The sequence below is a fragment of the Sapajus apella genome, unplaced genomic scaffold (genome assembly GCF_009761245.1).
Source record: "Sapajus apella isolate SASKATOON/1434 unplaced genomic scaffold, GSC_monkey_1.0 scaffold62, whole genome shotgun sequence".
Classification (NCBI taxonomy): Eukaryota; Metazoa; Chordata; class Mammalia; order Primates; family Cebidae; genus Sapajus; species Sapajus apella.
In genome coordinates, this window is record NW_022437002.1 from 18034687 (window position 1) to 18060065 (window position 25379).

At 40.8% G+C, this 25379-nt stretch overlaps 1 protein-coding gene and 1 pseudogene across 9 annotated transcripts in view; one reads left to right on the top strand and one right to left on the bottom strand.

The window, feature by feature from the left end:
- MAST2 (microtubule associated serine/threonine kinase 2) overlaps positions 1-25379 on the top strand; it is a 239088-nt gene that overhangs the window by 164315 nt on the left and 49394 nt on the right. For all 9 annotated transcript variants that reach the window (XM_032247417.1, XM_032247423.1, XM_032247418.1 and 6 more), the window contains one exon: positions 830-921. In XM_032247417.1, the coding sequence (XP_032103308.1) occupies positions 830-921 (92 nt within the window). The remainder of the gene's footprint in view (positions 1-829; positions 922-25379) is intronic.
- Positions 22551-23153, bottom strand: LOC116529493 (annotated as a pseudogene).

Genomic DNA, 25379 nt, shown 5'->3' on the forward strand with positions numbered 1-25379 from the left:
TGCTCGCTTCAGTTATGAGGACAGAGACTGTTCTTTTGTTTCCCTACTGCTTCTCTCCTAAAACACTGCCTAGTGCAAAGTAGGTGTTCAATAAATATTTGGATAGATATAAATGGCAACAGAATGAGACCCCATCTCAAAAAGAAAATGATGAATATAAACTTCCCTAATGCCTTTAAAAGATAGACTTTCAAATAAATTATACTGACTTTTCAGTAATAGATGTTACATGAAATGGTTTTTCATCATCATCTGGTTGTCTCCAACCAGAAGAAAAAGCCTCCGCATTAACATGTAATGGAAAGCATGGAAATCCAGTTTTATAGAATAAACCCAGGCCTGTTCTGACATTCATTCTGAAATGAGAATATTACTTAATTCACAGACTAAACAGTTCTAAAAATAATAATTTCATAAATTAAATCAATATTTTGGGGGAATTCTTAGAGAATATGAGAATATTTTGATTTGTGTTCTTTATTTTGTAAATCAATTTGCAGTGGTCATTCTTCATGAGATACTGTTTAGAACATGATTGTTCACATAGGGAGCTCCTTGCGTTTGCCTAGGAAGCAAAACTAAACATTGGAAAAGCGCAATGACAATACAAGATGAAAGTCAAGGCGGTGGCAAAAGTTATTCCAAGGTGGAACACAGTGGTTTATGGAATCTAACTGGTGCCGAGTGTAACTGCTGACCCAGTTCAGGTTAAAGAAGTATACTGTGCAGCTCATGGAATAGTGTCACTCTTTTGTTCCTTAAGGGCCTCTCAAGGTCTCTGGGCCCATGGTGTGGCCCTATTATAACTCAAATTTTGTTTTCATTGCAGTTGTCGGACAAGTAACCGCAAGAGCTTGATTGTGACCTCTAGCACATCACCTACACTGCCACGGCCACACTCACCACTCCATGGCCACACAGGTGAGTGCTTGAAGGTTAAGAATGGTCGAATGAAAGAGTGGCTGCAGATGCCTGATTTCTTTTCTACTTCTCACGTTTTGCAGTTCAGTATATTACATTGTCACTTTACTTGGCTCACTGAAGCATACAGAGCTCATGGATTTGCTTTCTGTACGAGAATGAGTTAGCCAGCTTTTGACTCTTAGCAGTTTCTTACCTTGTTCTCTCAACATTCCTGTTAGTCTTGTACGTATCTTGGAGCCAGGTATGTGTCCTGGGTTTATGGCCTCTGTTCTAGTGTGTTACGGCTCCATTCATCTTGGGTCATTTGATGATGGGTCCATTAATATTTTGTCCTACCATGCCCAAGGATTAGGGCTTACAGAGAGGATTTTTTGTCTCATGGGACTCCTGTTAACCTTCCCACTCTTAGATTAGGAGATAAGAAAAGCAAGAGGAGTGTTTTTTTGTTTGTTTTTAAATAGAAATGAAGTCTCTCTATGTTGCCCAAGCTGGTCTTGAAATCCTAGGCTCAAGTGATCCTCCCACCTTGATCTCCAGAGTACTGGGATTCTACGTGTGAGGCACCACACCCAGCTTGGAGTATTTGTTTCATAATGATACTGACATTACATATTGAAATTACAGCAAATGACCTCATGGATTCAGGCTGCTCCACCTGGAATGTGGGCTCTTCCTGACAGTGTAAGGACTGATTTACATGGCTCTGAAAAATATATAAAAATTACAAGGCAGCTGGGCACAGTGGCTCTTGCCTATAATCCCAGCACTTTGGGAGGCCGAGATGGGCCAATTGCTTGAGCTCAGGAGTTTGAGACCAGCCTGGGCAACATAGCAAAACCCCATCTCTACGAAAAAATACAAAACTTAGGTGAGCATGGTGGTGTACGCCTATAGTTCCAGCTACTCAGGAGGCTGAGGTGGGAGGATCACCTGATCAGCTGAGCCCATGGAGGTCAAGATCATACTACTACACTCCAGCCTGGGCAGCAACAGAATGAGACCCTATCTCAAAAAGAAAAGAAAAGAAAAGAAAAGTATATGAGACTTGCACATATATTGATTCTGGCACACTCTGTTTCCCAGTAGAGGGGCAGAAGAAAGACCTCATCGGAGCTAGCCATGTGTTTCTGTGTAGAAGATACATTCTTGAATTCCAGGGGAACTAACCATAGGACTCAGCTTTGCTGAAAGGGCTGCTGCACTGCTGTGCAGTTCGTTGCAACACTATTTACAATGGAAAGAAATTGATAGTTAGTAGAAATTGACAGGCTTAGAACTGTTCAGAGCTTGCTGCCTGGGCATAGAAAGCCATGGTCACTGTTGTCCTAAGCCTGGACCTTGTCTGTCATTGGGCATTAAAGGAGGGTATCAAAGCAGTGAAACAGGTCAGCATCATGCTGAATGAGTTTATTCTCCATGGATTTGTTTCCTTGTTCACAGTTTAGTCTTTGGAGGGAGAAACTGAGGGTGCATGTGGAGTATTTGAGGGCTCTGAGAGTCTGGTGATTCTGAAACTGAACTTTGTCCTTGGGAGAAGGATCTCACCTTCTTTGGCTCAGATTCTCTTAGCCTAGAAGCCAGCCTTTTAGTGTGGTGATGGCCCTTTTCCAAAAAATGAGTAAATCTCTCAATCACTAGCTGTCACTTTAGAATATACCACCAAGAGAACAGGGATCCCAGGGAATTGGAGACATACTTGACCTTTAAAGCAAAGCTCTCATTGTGCTTAGGTGCTTTCCTCTAAAAAAAAAAAAAAAAAAAAAAAAAGTTGACTGAAATTAGCTGGATTTTTAAAGAAACTCAGCTTACATCTGACTTGACCTTTTTATCATATAGAAATAAATTTAACATGTCTAGACCTTGGATATAGTTACACAACTGTAATGTTAGTACTGGGCAGTAGTTATTACTGGCTGCTCTTCTCTGAGATTATTGTCTCTCTATTTAGATTCCCCACAGTTAGCATTTAATACTAAATCTTCCCTACTCAAGCAGCTTTGATTGAGAACACCACCTGGCCTTTTCAGCCTGCCTGGATCTGTATAGACTCCAGCTTTGAGTTAATGTGTGTAAAATGCTTAGAACTTTACTTATGTTAGCGTCATCTTTATTATCTCTCAGCAAATCACTGCAGAGAATCTAGAGGGCAAGAATGGACATAAAAGCCCAATTCGTGACTGTAGACTATACTTATCAAGCTGCTGAGATAGGCAGCACTGATTATTCCACACTGATCCCACTTGACATTAGATTATATCCTCAAATCTTAAACATCCTGAAATTTAAATCCACAGGATGTGCCATGATCCTTTACCTTCACTCTTGAATCTGTTGAATAATATGAGGCTTGTTAATTTGAAAGTAGGTTCATTTATTCCATACAGTTCAATTCAGTATTAAATATCTACTACATAAGTAGGTTACAGCATCAGTAATGTCAGTTCAGTAGATACATACCCAGTCATTCTGGAAATGGAAACTTCATAGTTTTTTTTTTTTTTTAATTAATAAACTATATCTTAGAGTAGTTTTAGGTTCACAGCAAAATTGAGGAAGATACTGAGATAAACCATATACCTCCTGCCCTAACCTATGTGTAGGCTCCCCATTATCAGCTCCCTATCAGAGTGCTACATTTGTTACAGTTGATGAGCCTACACTGACACATCACCCAGGCACTGGTTTACATTAAGATATACATTCTGTGGGTTTGGGCAACATTATCGTGATATATATTTACCATTATAGTATCATACAGAGTCTTTTCACTGCCCTAAAAATTATCTGTGCTCTGACTGTTTAGTCCTTTCTCGCCTTAACTCCTGGCATCCAGTAATCTTTTTATTGTCTCCATAGTTTTGCCTTCTCCAGAATGTCATATAGTTGGAATCATACAGTGTAGCCTTTTTAGATTGGCTTGACTTAGTAACACATACTGAAGTTTTCTCCATATCTTTTCATGGCTTGATAGCTCATTTCTTTCTAGCACTGAATAATATCCTGTTGTCTGGATATACCATAGTTTATTTTTATCCTCTCACCTACTGAAGGACATCTTGGTTGCTTCCAAGTTTTCGCAATTGTGAAAAAGCTGCTATAAACATCTGTGTGTAGATTTTTGGGTAGACATTAGTTTTTAACTTACTTGGGTAAATTAGGAGCACAAGTGCTGTATTGAATGGTAAGAGTATATTTGATTTTGTAAGACAAATGAACAAGAATCTCTCAGGCCAGCCATGGTGGCTCATGCCTGTAATCCCACACTTTGGGAGGCCGAGGGGAGTGGATCACTTAAAGTCAGGAGTTTGAGACCAGCCTGGCCAACATGGTGAAACTTCCTCTCTAAAAATACAAAATTAGCCAGGCATTGTGGCACTTGCATGTAATCCCAGGTACTTGGGAGGCTAAGGCAGGAGACTCACTTGAACCTGGGAGACAGAGGTTGCAGTGAGCTGAAATCACACCACCGCACTTCAGCTTGGGCAACAGAGTGAGACTCTCTCAAAAAAGAAAAGAAAAGAAAAGAAAGACTTTCAAACTGCCTTCCAAAGTGGTGGTACCACTTTACATTTCCACCAGCAGTAAATGATATCTACTGTTGCTTCACATTCTTGCCAGCATTTAATGGTGTCAATGTGTGGATTTTTGGTCATTTTTTTTTGCCCCCAAAAGGCAGGGTCTTGCGCTGTCATTTAGTCTGGAGTGTGGTGGTGTGATCACAGCTCACTATAGCCTTGAGCTCTTGGGCTCCCAGATTTTGGCCATTCTAATCAGTATGTAGTGCTATTTCCTTTTTTTTTTTTTTTTTTTTTTGAGACAGAGTCTCACTTTGTCACCCAGGCTGGAGTGCAGTGGTGTGATCTCGGCTCACTACAACCTCCACCTCCCTGGTTCAAGCAATTCTCCTGCCTCATCCTGCTGAGTAGCTGCGACTACAGGCATATGCCACCATACCAGGCTAATTCTGTATTTTTAGTACAGATGAGGTTTCACCATGTTGACTAGGCTGGTCATGAACTCCTGACCTCAAGTGATCCGCCCACCTCAGCCTCCCAAAGTGCTGGGATTACAGGCGTGAGTCACCGCATCTGGCCTTGCATGTAACTTTTGACTGCTCAAAAACTTAACTACTATTAGCTGCTGTTGACCAGAAGCCTTACTGATAAGTTGATTAACATATATTTTGTATGTTTTGTGTATTATATACTATACTATTACAATAAAATAAGCTAGAGAAAAAATGTTATTAAGAAAATCATAGGAAGAGAAAATATACTTTCTGTTCATTAAGTTCAAGTGGATCATCGTAAAGGTCTTCGTTCTTATCATCTTCACATTGAGTAGGCTGAGGAAGATGAAGGGTTAGTCCTGCTATCTCAGGAGTGGCAGCGGCAGAAGAGGTGGAGGAGATGGAAAGGGAGGCAGGAGGGTCAGGCACATTCTGTAACTTTTACTGAAAAATTTATGTATAAGTGGACCTGCACAGTTCAAACCTGTGTTGTTCAAAGGTCCACTGTAATCCAAATCAACCTTCAAATACAACTATACCACTTTGCCTTTTGACAATAAAATATACCTAAATCCTCTCTTCGGCACCTTATAAATTTACTGTCATTCATTTCACATATATATATATATAAGCATATGTGTGTGTATATAATACATTTAAAAGCATACCTAATCACATACATTGTTGCTGTTACAGGTTAAGCATCACCAGTCCAAAAATCCAAAATCCAAAGCACAAACCTTTTAAAGCACCAACATGAACCTCACAGGAAATGCTTGTTGGAACCTTTTAGATTTTGGGTTTTCAGATTGGAGATGTTCAGCTGGTTAGTATAATGTAAATATTTCAAAATCAGAAAAGAATTTGAAATTTAAAACACTTCTAGTCCCAATCATTTTGGATAAGGGATACTTATCCTATATTATGTTGAACAAACTTATCTAGTAGCCATATTAAGAATAAGAAAAATAAGTTGGCCGGGCACAGTGGCTCATGCCTGTAATCCCAGCACTTTGGGAGGCTGAGGTGGGCGGATCACCTGAGGTCGGGAATTCGAGACCAACCTGACCAACATGGAGAAACCCCATCTCTACTGAAAATAAAAAATTGGCTGGGTGCGGTGGCCCATGCCTTAATCCCAGTTACTCAGGAGGCTGATGCAGGAGAATTGCTGGAACCCGGGAGGGAGAGGTTGCAGTGAGCCAAGATTGCATCATTGTACTCCAGCCTGGGCAACACGAAAGAAACTCCATCTCAAAATCATAATAATAATAAAAAATAAGTTTTTAGTTTACCTTTGTTTCTTTTCCAGTGTGCTTGCTTGTTTCATGTAGAGTTCAGTTTCTACCTTATATAATTTTCTTTTTCTCTGAACAACTTCTTTTAACATTTCTTGCAAGGCAGACTTACTGCTGTATTACTCATTTTTTGTTTGGGAAATCTTTATTTCTTCTTCACCTTTGAAGTATAATTTCACAGGGTACAGAATTTTAGGTTGCTTGCTTTTTTTCTTTTTCTTCTTCTTCTTTTCCTTTCTCAACACTTTTAATATGTCACTATCTTCTTGCTTGTGAGGTTGTGGGAAGTTGGATGTAATTCTTGTCTTTGCTCCTCTGAAGGATAAGGTGTTTTTTTTTTCTCTGTCTTCTTTCAAGATTATTGTGTGTCTTTGGTTTTCTGTAATTTGAATATGATATGTCTAAGTGCAGTGGGTTTTTTGTTTGTTTGTTTGTTTGTTTTTCTGAATTTATCCTGCTTTGTATTTTTTGAGCTTCCTGAGTCTATGGCTTGGTGTCTGACTTTAATTTGGGGAAATTTTAGTCACTATTGCTTCAAATAATTCTCTTCCTTTCTCTTTTTCTTCTTGTATTCCTGCTACATATATATTACACCTTTTGTAATTGTCTCGCAGTTCTTGGATATTCTGATACTGATTTCTTTTCAGTCTCTTTTTTTTCTTTGCTTTTTAGTTTTGGAAGTTTATATTATCATATCCTCAAGCTCAGAGATTCTTTCCCCAGCAATGTTCAGTCTATTAGTGAGCCCATCAAAGGCATTCTTCAGTTTTGTTGCAGTGATCTTTAACATTTTCTTTTGATTCTTCCTTAGAATTTCTATTATCCATCTGTTCTTGTGTGTTGTCTACTTTTCCCATTAAAGTGCTTAGCATAATTAATCATAGTTTTGAAAAATTCCTAGTCTGATCATTGCAACATTCCTGTCATATCTGACTCTGGTTCTTATGCTTGTCCTGTCTCCTCAAACTCTGTTTTTTGCTTTTTAGTGAGCTTTGTAATTGTTTTGTTAAAAGGCAGACATGATGAATTGAGTAAAAGTAAATGTAATAAATAGGACTTTAGTAATGTATCGGTAAGGTGTAGGGGAGGAGAAGTGTTCTATAGCAGGGATAAGCAACCCCTGGGCCATGGACCCAGTACTGCTTGTTGCCTGTTAGAAACCAGGCCACACAGTAGGAGGTAATCAGCAGGCAATCAAGGGAAGCTGCATTTGTATTTACAGCCACTCCCCATCACTCATATTATTGCCAGAGCTCTGCCTCATGTCAGATCAGCTGCAGTATTTAGATTCTCATAGGACCACGAATCCTATTGTGAACTGTGCATGTGAGGGATCTAGGTTGCATGCTTCTTATTAGAATCTAATGCCTGATGATCTGTCAGTGTCTCCCATGACCCCCAGACAGGACCTTCTAGTTGCAGGAAAACAAGTTCAGGGCTCCTACTGATTCTATATTATGGTGAGTTGTATAATGATTTCATTATATATCAAGTGTAATAATAATAGAAGTAAAGTACACAATAAATGTAATGTGCTTGAATTATCCCATAAACCCCCCCGCCTTCCCACCTCCTGGTCCATGGAAAAATTATCTGCTATGAAACCAGTCCCTGGTGCCAAAAATGTTGGGGAGTGCTGTTCTATAGTCTTGTGACTAGGTCTGTCTTTTGATGAGCCTTTGTCCCTGGACTGTGAACTTCTCCAGTGCTTCTCAGTTTTTCCCCTACACCATAGCTGGTACAGAATGGTTCTTGGCTGCTGGAGTTGGGTATTTCTTCCCCCAAGTAGAGCTGGCATTGATAACATCCAAGCGAGTTAGGTGTGAACAAAATAGTTTCTCCCAAGGACAGGCATCGTTAAGAACAGAATGCTCTGCTGTGTATCAAAACCGTTCCTTTTTCCTTCTTCCTGCTGGAATCATGGGATTTTCTTCAGTAGTCACTGTGAGGACCCATTAGGGATCCTCTGGATAAAACTTAAAAAAATGTGTGCCCTCCTCCCGCCCCGTGACTAGATCCCCCTGGAGCTATCTTTCAGCATAATCCACACTGAGGCTCCAGCAGTTCCTCAGTTAGAGTTCAGGTTTTCTTCCCTTGGCACTGGTTCCCGTGGACGTTTCTGCTTAAGAATTTCTGCTCCAGTAAGTTGTACTTCACTGTGTCTACTGTCTGTCTGTCCAGTTTTGGGGGCAACGGTTCATCCTGTGATCTCACTTAGCTGACAGATCTAAGAAGAGTTTTTTGTTTTTTATTTTCCAGTTTGTTCAGCTTTTTACTTGTTAAAACAGAGTGGCAGCTCCTAAGCTCTTTACATGCCAGGCTAGAACTGGAAGTCAGTTTATTTATTTTTATAACTTGCAGGGTATTTCATTGTATAACTGTACCACAGTTTATTCATTTTCTTATTTGTGGATATTGCATCAGTCTGGGCCCAGTCAGGAGACAGATAATAGACAGTGATTTAAACAAGTTTTAATAAAAGTAATAAAAATTATGACAATAAGAGAGTAACTTTACTATGTAATAAAACCCTGTAGGATGCCATAGAGCTGAAGGGGAGTTCTCAAGGAAGAACTAACTTGGAAAGGGGACTTTATAGGCTGGATTCAGACCTTTTTGTAGTTGCAGCCCACTGGATGGCAGAGATGTTTACTGGTTTGCCCAGACCAGAGCTGGTCCACAGTTAACTAACAATCAGGGAATAGCCCTCTGGAGCACAGGTGAGTCTCAGTTAGTTGTCAGGCCTAGAGAGAGAGTGGAGGTGCTGCTGTGAGCCCTTTGTGTCCTCAGGAAGGACGTGAAAGACAAATCCTGGGGGTTGGGAGGTTGTTTAAGCAAACAGAGAGAGTCAATGGGGACAGGCCTGGAGCACACAGTATCTTTGTAGGTAAGGTAGTGGAAAGGTAACCTTCAAGACACTGGTTAAAACAGGTAAGGTTGCAGAAAGGCAGAGCAACCCACATATCTACATTCCCACACCACTGACTGATAATGCAGAATTAGCACCAGGAGCCTGTTTTTTCTGCAGTGTGCCTCCAATACCCTCTACTGAGAAAGTTTAACATTGTGCTCACTGTAGAGGATAGATGATGCTTAAAGGAATTTTCTCCTTTATCTCAGAGCAGGTATTGAAGGATTAATATGGAGCTTAGTGGCATTAAATTGATAACCAGAACAGACATTAAAATTGTTTACATTTTCCCACTATTATAGTTATCAGTGCTACAGAAACATCATTCTTCATACTCTTTTTGTATATATGTACACACACTTCTTCTGGCATATACATGGAGGCATGGAATTGCTGAGTGTTGGAATAAACTGTATAAATTTTTAGGAATAGGATTAATAGGTCAGAAGGCATGTGTATTTTAATGATGTTTGTTACATATCATCTCACTGATTTTACACAAGTATTCTGGAACCAAGAGTCTGCCTTCCATAAAAGCATTCAGTCCCTATCATTCAAGGTCAAGATCAAGCCCCCATGTCAAGCAGGAAGATCCAGCTGCAAATTCCAGGTGAGGCCTCCCACTGTGTGGAGGATGACAAAGATCATAATAATGCCAGCTGTCAGTAGGAGTCCACAGAACTCAACCCACTGCATCTTCTGTGGGTTTGAAGCTGCCAAGGAGGACTTTACCTTCAAGACGATGGTTAGAACAGGGTTTCACTCACAGAAAGGATAGATACAGCAAAATCAGAGTCTCTGATGTGCACCAGTGTCTCATGGCCATTGAGTCCCTCCAGTGACCTGCAGCGTGATGGACTGACTGTACACACCCTTTTCATGCTGCTGGCAAATATCTCATTCCCATCCTGTGGTGGGTAGATACACTGGTGGGGCTGGCCGTGTGCCATATGACGCATACACTTAAGCGATACAAAGAAATTTACTGCTTACCCAGAAGAGGGGAAAAGTTTCTCCTAATAAGAAGAATCTGGGGCCAAGTGACAGCTTGGCACACAGCTTCCTTATGAGGGAAGGTTCTAGACCCAGGGCACTAATTGGACAGTCTTGGAGACAGGGGCTAGGTCATATGATGGTTGCATCCTTTATACCCAGTAATCCACCCCTCTTTATTCCCTGACACTTGCAGCCTCCTCATCTCTATCTGTCTTGAATCTACTTGGGCTAATTTCATTATCCCCTACTCCTGTTTATGCCCATCGCCACAGGAACCCTCAGGTTCCCCATATCCTGTAATCTCCTACACTCTCAATTCATATTACCCCTGAACATTTTCTGCCCTGTCTTATCCCTCCCTGACTCTGGCAACCTTTCCAGTGTACCTTTTGGAGTTCCAGTTCTTTATCAGCAAAGTCTATCTCCTACTCGGTTCTCTAAACATTCTTTCTTCTTCTTGTTCTAGAGGAATCATAGGGGAAGAGGGAGGGCTTAGAACACTGATTATCTGCAGACTAGTCAAGTGTTAGCCCTTTTCTCTCTCACAATCTCAAAGTGTTGGGTCCAGTAGTAAGGGTAGCTGTCCTCTGTCTTTTCGTTATTTTCACTGTCTTCTCACTAATCTCCCCATACTTAGAATCTTATATCATTAATTTGTATCATTTAACATCTATCATTGCAACTGTAAAACTTTCATACATTGCAATTGTAAAAATTTTAGCTCTTGACTCCTATTACGTCCTTCATTTCTACTCCTGTCTAATTTTTTTCAGTCTGTTTCTGAGCTATAATGTGTCATTCTTGATGGTTTCATTGCACTCATAATTGATCATTCTAGTTCTTAGGACTTTCTGTTCTTTGAACTCCTGTCTTCCAGGGAACCTCTCTACTACCCTACCTCAATCACGTATGCCCTGGATATCTATACTTTAGACCTTGTCTCTATAATTTCAATTTCCTTCTTCCTGCTCTCTGAGCACTACCTCTAATCTTTCTATGGCTTGTGTCATCTAGAAACCCCACCTCTGAAAAACAGTCATTTGATCCTGGGACCTTTAATCCTCAGGAACCTTCGGTAACTATCTTGCAATGTCCTCCAGACATCTGTGTGAGTAACTCAGTATGTTTATCTTGATTTCAAGGAAAAAACAGGGCTAGAAATACAAATGTTGGACTTTGACCATATAAAAAGATCTTGAAGCTGTGTGTCTAGATGTGATCACTTAGGGAGTAAACATAGACAGAAAGGACCAAAGGTACAAGGACTGAACCCTGGATCATTCCAGTTTTCCGAGATCAAGAGAATGAGGACAAACCCAAAAGGAAAGAGGAAAACTTAGACAATATGGTGTCCTGGAAACCACATCAAGAGTGTATTTCAGAATAGCATGTGATCACCTGAGCCAAATGATATAGACAGATCAAGTGACATAAGTCTGAGTATTGCCAGTGGGTTGTAGCAATGTGATGTCAATGTTAACATTGATTGGCTGTTTTGATGGAACGGTGGGGGCAAAACCTAATTGGTGAGTCAAGAAAGAAAGGGAAAAAGAAAATGGAGATAACTAATTTGTTCAAGGAGTTTTGCTGTTAGAGCAGAAATAAAATGCAAAGGTGGGTGGAGGGATCAAGAGAGTTTTCTTATTTGAAAAAGGTAACAATGTCTACATACATACCCTGATGGAAGTGATTCAATAGCAAGAGAAAATCTGATGATGCAAGATAAAGGAGAATGGCTGGTTCAGTGTCATTCTGTAGTTGAGAGAAGATGGGATCTAGTAAATAAGCAGTAGATTAACCTAGCCAGGAACGCAAACAATCCTCCCCTAAGAATAGGGGAGGATGTGGGGAATGCAGCACAGATGGTTGGGTAGATGAGGTAAAGATAGTTTATTGAAGTTCTTCTCTGATTAGTTGAGGCCACGTGTGGTGGCTCACGCCTGTAATCCCCACACTTTGGGAGGCCAAGGCAGCAGGATCACTTGAGCCCAGTAGTTCAAGACCAGCCTGGGCAACACGGTGAAACCCCATCTCTATGAATGATAGAAAAATTACCTGGACATGGTGTTGCATACCTGTAGTCCAGCTACTTGGGAGGGACGCTGAGGTGGGAGCCTGAGGAGTTGAAAGCTGCAGTGAGCTGTAATTGCGCAGAGCTGTGATTATGATTGTCTGGGTGACAGAGCAAGACCCTGTCTCAAAAAAAAATTTTTTTTTCTCACTGAAATGGAAAGTGAGGTGATTAGCTGAGAGCCTGAAGAAAGAGGATAAGGTATGACATAGTCTTTTAAAAGGATGGGAGAAAGAGTACACTAAGAAGTATGGTCTGATTTCCAGTATTATGAAGAGCCAAATTTAGTGATCGTACACATAAAGTGAGACTAGTCAGCTTTTCTGTGTGGCTTTCTGAAACTTCTCAGGCTAGGATTTTGGAAAGATCGTGTGAAGATACTGAAATTACTCCTGACAGAAGGCATGATAAAGAGAATGTCAGTTATACAGGCATAAAAATATTTAAAGAGTTAGGGGGAATTTCCCAAAAGTTTGTTTGCGACTTTAGCAAGGAGGGGTAATGGTTGTTGTAGTCTGATGACATCATTTCAAACCTGGGTGTTTTTACGGAGAACAGAGGGAGAATGCCTAAAGATGAAATGAGCCAGCAGGATATCCCCCACCTCTAGGTCCAATGGTACAAAGGTGTGAAATGCAACAGCCATCATTTGAGAGAGCTGCAGAGGAAGCTGCATCCACAGGGGACAGTCACATTTCAACTTATTCAGTATGTTAAGGGCTGTACTAAATGTGTGTCCAGGGTGCTCGGGAGTACAAAAGTAAAGCTATGTAACCCAACCTAGTCATTAAGCAAGGTGTTCTTTTTGGAGTTAGCTCATTAAATGAGGCAGAAAGGTCATTCTAAGATATTATGAAATAGCATTGTATGTTTAGGACATTAAAAGTCCAGAGCATTGTAGTATCCCAGATACGATAGCTCACGCCTGTAATCCCAACACTTTGGGAGGCCAAGATGGAAGGATCACTTGAGGCAGGAGTTTAAGACTAGCCTAGGCAACATAGTGAGACCCTGTCTCTACAAAAAGAAAAAAGCCAGGTGTGGTAATACACACTTTTAGTTTCAGCTGCTCAGTCGGCTGAGGTGGAGGGAGGATTGCTTGAGTACAGGAGGTCACAGCTGCAGTGAGCCACAGTCACACCACTGTACTGCTCTCCAGCCTGTGAAACAGAGCAACACTCTGTCTCAAAAAAAAAAAAAAAGCACAGACCATAAAAAAGTACAGATTATATATTACTAGATTATAAGCTGCTAATCAAATATGGATGGGTAGGCAGAAAGTCATGGAGGGCTATATGCAGTGCTAAAGGAATGAGGTATGAATAGTCCATGGCATGGACTCGTTTTTACCTGAGATCCATGGACCCTGAGTGGTTTTAGAGGTGCCATAAATCTCCTAAAATTATATTCCCAGTTTTGTATGTATATTCATTTACTTGTGGAGGGAGTTTATCAAGATTTGCCAAAGGTTGTTTTTTAATCTAAAAACTGAATTTTTTTGGAAACAGAGTCTCTCTCTGTTGCTCAGGTTGGAATGCAGTGGTGCAATTTTGGGTCACCGCAACCTCTGCCTCCTGAGTTCAAGTGATTCTTGTGCCTCAGCCTCCCAAGTAGCTGTTATTTATTTATTTATTTATATTATTTTTTATTTTTAGTAGAGATGGGGTTTTGCCGTGTCTCGAACTCCTGACCTCAGTGATCCGCCCACCTCAGCCTCCCAAATTGCTGGGATTACAGGTGTGAGCTACCATGCCTGGCAAAAGCTGAATACCCTTTAAGTCTTAAAGAAGCAAAGAGAGCCAGGAGCAGTGGCTAACGCCTGTAATCCCAACAGTTTGGGAGGCCGAGGTGGGCAGATCACTTGAGGTCAGGAGTTTGAAAGCAGCTTGGTCAACATTGTAAAACCCCATCTCTACTAAAAATACAAAAATTATTCAGGCATAGTGGCACATGCCTGTAATCCCAGCTACTCGGGGCCATAAGGTGTGAGACAAATGCAAGGAAAAGTCTGGAAAAATTAAAACCACATTGTTCTAATGGTGATTACCTGTGAAAAAGAAAAGTAAAAAAGAAGCTTTCACCTTTTATTCAGTTTGCTAGTGTTTTTGGCCATAAGAATTTGTGAATTGTATGATTAAAAAATGTTAAAATAAAAACAACAACAGAGGGCAGTGCTGGCAGTTGGAAGACCCGTTAAGAGGCCATTGCCATTATCAAGATGTTAGGGGAATGTTTGAAATAAAGAAAATATTTGAATGTGAGAAATATGTAAGAGGTTAAATCAGTGGTGTATGGATTGATTGTCTTCAGATTCCCTGAGTGATTAATGACGTGTGTTGATACCCTTAAACTTAGATAAGAAATACTAATAGGACGAGTAGAGTTAGTGGGAGGATGACGAGCCCAGGATCAAATTTATACATATGCAGACACTTGATTTATGACAGAGGTGGCACTATAAAGCTATAGGCAAAATCCACTGAATATTCATATGGGGAAATTTAAAAACGTGGCTCTTCACAAAAATATTCAATTCCAGGTGAATTATAATTTTAAATGCGAAAAGTAATACAGTAACACTTTTAGAAGGTGTACAGAAGAAAATCTTCATGCCCTTAAAATAGGGAAATTTAAAAAAAAAAAAAAAAACAGGATGTAAAGGATAAGATTTCTAAATTTGACTACATTTAAAATGAAGAATTTCCCCAGGCTCGGTGGCTCACGCCTGTAATCCCAGCACTGTGGGAGGCCAAGGCAGGCAGATCTCCTGAGGTCAGGAGTTTGAGACCAGCCTGGCCAATATGGTGAAACCCTGTCTCTACTAAAACTGCAAAAATTTGCCAGGCGTGGTGGTGGGCACCTGTAATCCCGGCTACTCGGGAGGCTGAGGCAGGAGAGAGAATTGCTTGAACCCTGGAGGTGAAGGTTGTAGTGAGCGGAGATCACGCCATTGCACTCCATCCTGGGCAACAAGAGTGAAACTTCGTCTCAAAAAAAAAAAAAAAGAGTAAGAAGAATTTCTAGTTATTAAAAGGTACCATGAAAGAAGTGAAAAGACAAGCCACAAGATGTGAGAAGATAATGTGATACATAAAAGTAACAAAGGCCTTGGGTTCAGAATATATAAAGAACTCTTGAGCCCAGCACATGTGGCCCCTGTAATCCCAGCACTTTGGGAGGCTGAGGTGAGTTGATCCCTTGAGCCCAGGAGTTTGGACCAGCCTGGGCAACATAGTGAAACCTCACCTCTTATATTTTATAAAAACAACAAAAACCTGTAAATCAATAAAATAAAATGATAGTATGATTGAAATATGGCCCAGGGACTTGGACAGTTCATAAAGAAGAGATCTAAATGATTAATAAATGCATGAAAAGATAACTTACTCTCATCAGTAGTTATGAAAATGCAAAATAGGCTGGGTGTGATGGCTCACACCTGTAGCTTGAGACCAGCCTGGCCAACAGGGCAAAACCTTGTCTGTACTAAAAATACAAAAAAATTAGCTGGGCATGGTGGTGTACACCTGTAATCCCAGCTACTCAGGAGGCTGAGGCATGAGTATTGCTTGAACCTGGGAGGCAGAGGTTACAGTGAGCCAAGGTCATGCCACTGCACTCCACCTTGGGCAACAGAGCAAGACTGTCTCAAAAAGTAAAGAAAGAAAATGCAAAATAAAATCACAAAAAGATATTATATGACCACCAATAATGGGTTAAAGAGTGACAAAACCAAGTATAGATGAGTATGCAAAACAATAGGAATCCATAAGCGTTGCTGGTAAGTGTATAAATTAGTGCAACTATTTTGCAAAGCAGCTTGGCGTTTTCTTACATAAAGTACAGAAACAGGCAAACTAGAACACAAATGTGAACATATTATATAATCTCATTTCTATGAAATGTCCAGGATACACAATTTCATAGAGGCAGAAAGCAGATTAGTAGTAGCCAGGGGCTGGAGTAGAGGGAAATGAGAAGTGACTCCTAACAGGTAGAGTTTCTTTTTTGGGCGATAAAAATCATCTGGAATTATATAATCGTTATGATTGCATAGCTTTGTGAGTATACTAAAAACCTATAAGCTACACACTTTGTGGTAAATGTTACATGTGAGTTATATCTCATTTTTAAAAATTGTATGAGTAGAAAAACTAGAGTAATGCATATTTAGTTGATAAAGCTATAAGGAAATGATTATCATAATATTTTCTTTAAATGGGGTAAAGGGAGGGGTTTTGATCAGGAGGGATTATGTGGAGGGATTTTGGAAGATGGCATTGTTAAAACTAGACAGTGTGCACAGGTGCTTGCTATATAATTATATTCCTTTATAACTAGTTAAACTTTATAAACGAAGCAGCTGGTTCAGGGTCAACTGACTGCTCCCAGTTTTGTTTGTTTATAACTTGTTTTTCTGGGATGAATGATAACTTACCTTTGAACTGTCTGCTCCAACTGCTAAAATCACTTCATAAAGTGGAAAAAGCTTGCTTACTAAGCTGCTGGATTTTCTGTCAGATTTTGTTTTTTCTGTGTGTGTGTTTTTTTTTTTTTTTTGGTCCTGTTGAGCCATTTATTGCTGTCCTTAAGGAAGGATTCTTCTCAATAGTGTCATTCTTTTCTGGAGCTAGAACTCTGAATGTAAGTCATCAGTAACAATCAGCTGGACACAGGGACACACACCTATAAATCTCAACACTTGGGGAAGCCAAGGTAGGGGGATTGCTTGACACCAGCCTGGACAACATAGTGAGACCCCCATTTCTTTTAAAAACTAAAAAATTATCTGGCTTTTTCCACTTTATGATGGCTCACATCTGTAGACTGCTTCTCAGGAGGCTGAAGTGGAAGGATCACTTGAGCCCAGGAGTTTTGATGCTGCACCACTGCACTCCTGGGTGACAGAATAAGACCCTGCCTGAAACCAAGACAAACAAAAAAATGTAGCTATAAAAAAAGAATGAAATCATTGATATAGCTGGAGGCCATTGTCCTAAGTGAATTAAGGTGAGAACAGAAAATAAAATACTGCAGGTTCTCCCTTATAAGTGGGAGCTAAACAGTGGGTACTCACAGCCATAAAGATGGCAACAGGCTAGGTGCAGTGGCTCATGCCTGTAATGCACTTTGGGAGGCCGAGGTGGGTGAATCATTTGAGGTCAGGAGTTCAAGACCAGCCTGGCCAACCTGGAGAAACCCCATCTCTACTAAAAATACAAAAATTAGCCTGGTGTCGTGGCACACACCTGTAATCCCAGCCACTCGGAGGCAGGAGAATCACTTGAACCCAGAAGATGGAGGTTGAGGTCATGCTACTGTGCTCCAGCCTAGGCAACAGAGCAAGACTCTGTCTCAACACAAAACAAAACAAAAAAGATGGCAACGAAAGACTGGAGACTACTTAGAGGGGGCAGAGAAGGAAGGGTCAAGAGTTGAAAAAGTAGCTATTGGGTCCTGTGCTCACTACATGGATGATGAGATCAATCATACCCCATACCTCAGCATCACACAAATATCCAGGTAACAAACCTGCAAGTGTACCCCCTGAATCTCAAATGAAAGTTGAAATTATTTTTTATGTGAATTTTTAAAGAATCAGTTTAAATATTTTCTTCAGAATGTTTTGTTGTTTTTGCTTTTGTCTTTTGAGACAAGGTCTCACCCTGTCATAGGCTGTAGTGTAGTGAGTCACTGCTCACTGTAGCCTCAACCTGGGCTCAAACAATCCTCCCACCTCAGCCTCATGAGTATCTGGAACTACATGTGTGCACCACCATGCCCAACTAATTTTTAATTTTTTTTGTAGAGACAAAGTCTCACTGTATTGTCCAGGCAGGACTCAAACTCCTGAGCTCAAGTGATCCTCCCATCTTGACTAGCACTCCCAAAGTGCTAGGATTACAAGTGTGAGCTGCCATGCAGGCTCAGAATGTTATTATAACATAATCTTCCCTCCCCCAAAATAAGACCAATTTGAGCTGTAACTACCCAATGGGTTCTCCTTGCCCACCCCCCAGATAGAGCCAATTTATTAAAATGGGGGAATTGCAATAGCGAAAGAGTTTTAACACATGCAGGACCGGCCAAACAGGAGACTGGAGTTTTATTACTGAAATCAGCCTCCCCAAAATTTCTGAGGCTAGGGTTTGTTGTTTTTGTTTCTATATTTGTTTTTTGTTGGAGTCTTGCTCTGTCATCCAGGCTGGAGTGCAATGGCGCAATCTTGGCTCACTGCAACCTGCGCCTTCCAGGTTCAAGCAATTCTCCCCCCTCAGCCTCCTGAGTAGCTAAGATTACAGGTGTGCACCACCACACCCGGCTGATATTTGTGTTTTTCGTAGAGATGGGGTTTCACCATGTTGGCCAGGCTGGTCTCAAACTCCTGACCGCAGGTGTAAGCCACTGCACCCAGCTGAGGCTAGGGATTTTTTAAGGATAGTTTGGTGGGCAGGGGCTAGGGAATGGGGAATGCTGATTTGTTGGGTTGGGGATGAAATCGTAGGGAGTTGAAGCTGTCCTCTTGAGTTGAGCAAGCCCCTGAATGGGGACCACAAGACCAGATGAGCCAGTTTACCTTGCCTGGGTAGCACCAGCTGGTCCATCAGAATGCAGGATCTGAAAAATACCTTCAAAACCAGTCTTAGGGCTTATAGTGATGTTATCTTTAGGAGACTCCGGGAGGTTAGGAATCTTGTGGCCTCTGGCTGAATAACTCCTGAGCCATAATTTTTGATCATGTGACTAATTTGTCAGGTTTAAAACAGTGGTCTGGTCCCCAGGCCTTCAGAGGGTTTTTCCCAATAGGGGCTGTTACCATCTTTGTTTGAAAGTAAACTAAACTCCTACTAGTTAGTTTTGGCCCATGCTCAGAATGTACAAGGACAGCTTGGAGGTTAGAAACAAGATGTAGTTGGTTAGGTCAGATTTCTTTCAGTATCATAATATTCCTATGTCAGATTTTTTCTGTCATAATTTTGGCAAAGGCAGTTTCAAAATTCTTGATTTTATTCTGTCACAAACTTGAAAATGGTAGTAATTTTGGCCTTTTAAGGTGCAGTGTATGTTGGAGAAATAGAGAAAACCCAATAAAAGTAGCACACATTTTTAGGCCTTAGTATCTATGGTACAATAAAGAATTTCTGTAGTCTTTGTTCCAGATTTAGGCACAGAGTCTCTGAAAACTTTGGAATTTCCTGAAACATAGGATTGTCTTGTTATATTAGTGAGGTGACTCATGGTAGGCCCCTGGATGGTTTCAGATGGGGACTGATCACTAGAAAGACCAACCACATTATTAGAAGGTTAGGATAGAGCCCGGGAGATTGAGTTCAGTCATTTAGCCAATCATTTAATCAGTCATGACTATGTAATAAAAATTAAAACTCTAGACAACCTAAGTTCAGTAGAGCTTCCTGGTTGGTGAACGCATTAGGGTGACACTCCCAGATTCCACAAGGAGAGGGTACAGGAGCTCTACTTCCCCTCCCCACACCTCACCCTGCCTTTGTGTATCCTTTATAATAAAACTGTAATAATAAATATAGTGCTTTTCTGAATTCTATGTGGTGTTCTAGTAAAATATTGAATGTGGGAGGGCTGTGGGTACTCCTGAATTTGTAGCTAGTCAGCCAGATATGCTGGTGTTCTTGCCGCACCCCCCACCCCCCGCTGCCCCCACAAAGACTTATAGCTGGTGTTGGAAGTGAGGCAGTCTTGATGAAGAGACTTTGCTCTTAACCTGTGGGTCTATGCTGACTCTGTATGGATGGCATCAGAGTTTAATTACGGTATACCCAGCTTGAGGTAGTGTCAGAATTCCATCTTCCGAAAAGACTGCAGAGCCTGGCCAGTTGGAAAGAATGCTTGTTTATTATATGGTTGCTTGCAGTTGGTGGGAATTCATCATTACTTCCCCTTGCATTACAGATGCCTTTTGCCAAAGATTTCCGTCACATACATAGTGGTCTGTTATAGTGGTCTGTTTTTTTTTTTTTTTAGACAGAGTTTCGCTCTTGTTACCCAGGCTGGAGTGCAATGGTGCGATCTCGGCGCACCGCAACCTCCGCCTCCTGGGTTCAGGCAATTCTCCTGCCTCAGCCTCCTGAGTAGCTGGGATTACAGGCATGCGCCACCATGCCCAGCTAATTTTTTGTATTTTTAGTAGAGACAGGATTTCACCATGTTGACCAGGATGGTCTTGATCTCTTGACCTCGTGATCCACCGGCCTCGACCTCCCAAAGTGCTGGGATTACAGGCGTGAGCCACCGCGCCCGGCCCATAGTGGTCTGTTTTTTGCTATGTCCTGCAACAAATCAATAACTTGGAAGCCATTTCTTTTCTCCAACATTGGCCATATTTGGTAATGTAGAATGTTGAATTGTGAATCAGCTCTGAAAAATCCTAATAAACAAACAAATGAACCTTAAAAATTGATAACTTAATAAGTATAATATTTACCTTATATTAGAACAAAGACTTATCATATGATGCCTTTCATTCTGGTAGGTGTCACCAAGGATTCAATGTAAGACTCAGAAAAGTCTTTGACATGGAAGGTGTTGTAAACCAAGCACATTCTGATTTCATTATCATGGCCTTTTGGAAACCCTAATCATTTTTCATTTGGCTTATCAAAGATACCCCCTAACTCCTTTCCTTCTCTATTCAGTCTATTCTAAATTTTAGAGCAAGACCCTTTTTTTTTGCTTTCTTTCTCTCTTTCTCTTTCTTTCTTTTTTCTTTTTTTTTAAATTATTGAGACAAGTTCTTACTCTGTTACCCACGCTGGAATGCAGTGACATGATCACAGCTCGCTACAGCCTCTACTTCCCAGGCTCAAGCAGTCCTCCCACCCCAGTCTCCCAAGTAGCTGGGACTACTGGTGTGTACCACCACACTTAGCTATTTTTTTTTTTTTTTTTTTTTTTTTTTTTTTTAGTTTTTGTAGAGATGGAGTCTATGTTGCCCAGGCTGGTCTTGAACTCCTGAACACTAGCAGTCCTCCCATCTTGGCCTCCCAAAGTGTTAGGATTACAGGCACAAGCTACCTCACCCAGCCCAATTTTCTTTTACAAAATTTATTCCAAATATTCCAACTTTTCCTGTGCTAACAAGTGATTTTTAGTAGTATGCTCCCTAGGAAATTTGGGGTAGGACGCACAGACACTCTTTTTAGGGTGAACGTGGTATTTTAGCATTGAGTGCAAAGGTAGCTACACTTTAAATCTGTGCCATGGAGAAAGCAATTTGAAGATGGATGTTTAGAAATGTTATCATCTGTATGTGTTTTGGGTAGAGAAGTATTATGCCTCTTCTAAAAACTGGTAAGTCTATCACTTGAAAACATTGGAAACAGAGTGTTTCTAATCCTCCAAAAGAAAGGTTCAAATTTAATCTATTGTTTAAAAATATAAAACTATAATACCTCTTCATTACTTTCAAGAAAAAATGCTGATAGTACAGAAGATAGAAATTTATCATCCTTTGGAGGGAATTGAAGAACAAGTATCATGGTTTATTAAATAGAGCCAACAACACACTTCATCCATTGGAAGCTACATGTCTTTGTGAGGATTATTTTATTTTATTTTATTGAGACAGAATCTCACTTTTTCAACTAGACTGGATGCAGTAGCATGATCATGGCTCACTGCAGCCTTGATCTCCTGGGCTCAAGTGATCTTCCACCTCAGCCTCCCAACAAACTATGACCACAGGTGCACACCACCATACCCAGCTAATCTTTTTTAATGCCGAGGGTCCCGGGCCCCCGCCCTGGAGCCGCCCAGCCTCCAGCTAATCGTTTTTAAAATTTTTGTAGAGACAGAGTCTCACTGTGTTGCCCAGGCTGGTGTTAAGCTCTTGGCCTCAAGTGATCCTCCTGCCTCATCCTCCAAAGTACTGAGATTACAGGTATGAACTATCATGCCTGGCCTGTTTTTTATCTATTAATAAAAGCAAGTCAAAAATCTAAATTAAAAAACCAAACCACAGAAGGGTTTAGACTTAAGATTTTTAAAAATGTGAGCCATCTGATTAGGTGCAGTGGCCCCCACATGTAATCCCACCACTTTGGGAGGCCCAGGTCGGAGGATCACTTGAGCCCAGCAATTCAAGACTGCAATGAGCTGTGATTGAGCCACTGCACTCCAGCCTGGGTGACAGAGCAAGACCTTTTCTCAAAAAATAAATAAATAAATAAATAAATAATCAATAAAAATGAATAAACGAGTACATAAATATGAGCCATCTTCAATTACATTGCACTCTAAATGACAAGGTGAAAAATTTTGTACCAAGAATACATAGGGTATTTAAAACATTTGTTTTACTTATTCTTTTTTTTTTTTTTTTGGTTTTGAACCTTTAATGAGAAAAAAATGTATACTATGGAGCTCAAGAGCACTCAGAAACAGGGTATACACAACAAAAATACACACGGTCATAACAAGAAAAACTGGCGCCTGGCACAATCAATTCTCAGATTGGTCCTCACTCAGCAGCATGTTGGGGATCCTGCGGCTGATGGAGAACATACATCCAGACTCCAGGCACTGCACGGTGCCCTCCACCACTTCCACCTGCGGGTGGGGAGGGACAGAGCTGAGCACTGGCAGCCTCAGTGCGGGAGGCAGGTGGCCCGGGAAGCAAAGTGATGGGCCGCTTCTCACCTCCAGCAGCAAGTGGTACATGGTCCTCAGAAACTCTTTATTCTCCTCATACCCCTCAATCGGCCCTTTAGGCACCTGGATCAGGTGCAAGTTATCAGCCACCTTCAGGAACGCCGCCCATTCCACTTTGGGTATCATAGGCGCCACAAATTGGGGGTTGAACTCCATGGGGCAGAAACGGACCTCGGTAGCCTAGAGGCACCGGGGGAAGCCATGGGGTCCCACCCCCCGCACATGCGAGCTCAGCAGATGGTGAGTGAGCAGTTTCATATTGCAGCATGAGCTTTCTCCAGGCTGGAACCCTATATTTATTATTATTATTTTTTTTTTTTTGAGACGGAGTCTCGCTCTTGTTACCCAGGCTGGAGTGCAATGGCACAATCTCGGCTCACCGCAACCTCCGCCTCCTGGGTTCAGGCAATTCTCCTGCCTCAGCCTCCTGAGTAGCTGGGATTACAGGCATGTACCACCATGCCCAGCTAATTTTTTGTATTTTCAGTAGAGACGGGGTTTCACCATGTTGACCAGGATGGTCTCGATCTCTTGACCTTGTGATCCACCTGCCTCGGCCTCCCAAAGTGCTGGGATTACAGGCTTGAGCCACCGCGCCCGGCCCCCTATATTTATTCTTAAACAAATGTTACTGAGATAAAATGGACATACAGTATTCAAAGTATAAAATTAGATAACTTTCTTTTGGTTTTTGTTTTTTTGTTTTTGAGATAAAGTTTCACTCCGTTGCCCAGCCTGGAGTGCAGTGGCGCACAATCTCAGCTCATTGCAACTTCTGCCTCTTGGCTTTAAGCAGTTCTCTTGCCTCAGCCTCTGTAATCTCCACCTCCCGGGCTCAAACAGTTCTGCCTCAGCCTCCTGAGTAGCTGGGATTACAGGCGCCTGCAACCACATCCAGCTTTTTTTTTGGGTAGAGATCGGATTTCACCATGTTGTCCAGGCTGGTCTTGAACTCCGGACCTCAGGTGATCCACCTGCCTTGGTCTCCCAAAGTGCTGGGATTACAGGCGTGAGCCACTGTGCCCAGCGAGCTTTTGACCTATGTATATACATCTGCAACCATTACCACAAAATTATGAATATATCTGTCATCTCCAAAAGTTTCTTCAGGTCCTTTTGTAATTAATTCCAGGCAACTGCTGATGTGCTTTTTGTCACTCATAGATTACTTTGGATTTTGTAGAATTTTATCTAAATGGAATTATACAATATGTACTCTTTTTTCGTCTGGCTTCTTGTCCTTTGTATTTCCATATGAATTTAAAAATCAGATTATCAAACAGACAGCTGGTATTTTTATTGGGATTGTGCTGAATCTGTAGATTAGGAGAGAATTGACTTAACAATATCGAATCTTTTAACCCATGAACATGCTTTGTTTCTCTGCTTACTTAGATCATCTTTCATTTCTGTGAAGTTCTTATGCATCTTTTGTCAAATTTATCATTAGGTATTCCATATTTTAAGCAATTATAAGTGGTATTATTTTTCATTTCTGATTATTTACAGTATATATAAATATAGCAGATTTTGTATATTGATCTTTTATCCTGCAGCCTTGCTAACTCCTATTCCAGTAGCTTTATTGTAGATTCTGTTGTATTTTCTGGAGATACTCATGTTGTTCATGAATAAAGACAACTTGCCTTATTCCACTGGGCTGGAACTTTCAGTACAATTTTGAATAGAAGGGAAAATCGCAGACATTCTTGCCTCGTTCCTGATCTTAGAATAGTTTTGTCTTTACTGTTAACTATTGTTTTAGCTTTAGGTTTGTCATAGATACCCTTTATCAACTGAAGAATGTGTCCTATTCCTAGTTTGCTAGAAGTTTTATATTTATTTGTTTGTTTGTTTTTATTGAGACAGGGTTTCACCATGTTGGTCAGACTGGTCTCGAACTCCTGACCTCAGGTAATCCACCCACCTCAGCCTCCCAAAGTGCTGGGATTACAGGCGTGAGCTGCCGCTCCCGGCCTTGCTAAAAGTTTTTATCAAATGTTAAACTTTTGTCAAATGCGTTTTTTGTGTTTAATGAGGTGATTATATTTTTTCTTAATTAGCCCATTAATGTAATAACTTATATTGACTGATTTTCAGATTTAAACCAACTAAAATTCCTGAGATAAATGTTACTTGGTCATGTAGTATTTGCTCCATGCCCCCATTATTTAAAGAATATTAGTCTCTATTAGTATTTTTATATGTTGTTGTATTTGATTTGCTGAAATTTTAAGATGTATGCATCTGTATTCATAAGGGGTATTTGTCTGTGGTTATCTTATAATGCCTTTGTCTGGTTTTGGTGGCAGGGTAATACTGACCTCATAGTTATGAATTGGAAAGTATTCACTCCTCTTCAATTTTCTGGAATAAGTTGTGTAGAATTGTTATTATTTGTCTTATATGTTTGGCAGAATTCTCCAGTGAAGCCTCTGAACCTAGAATTTGTCAGAAGGTTTTTTTTTTTTTTTTTTTTTTTTT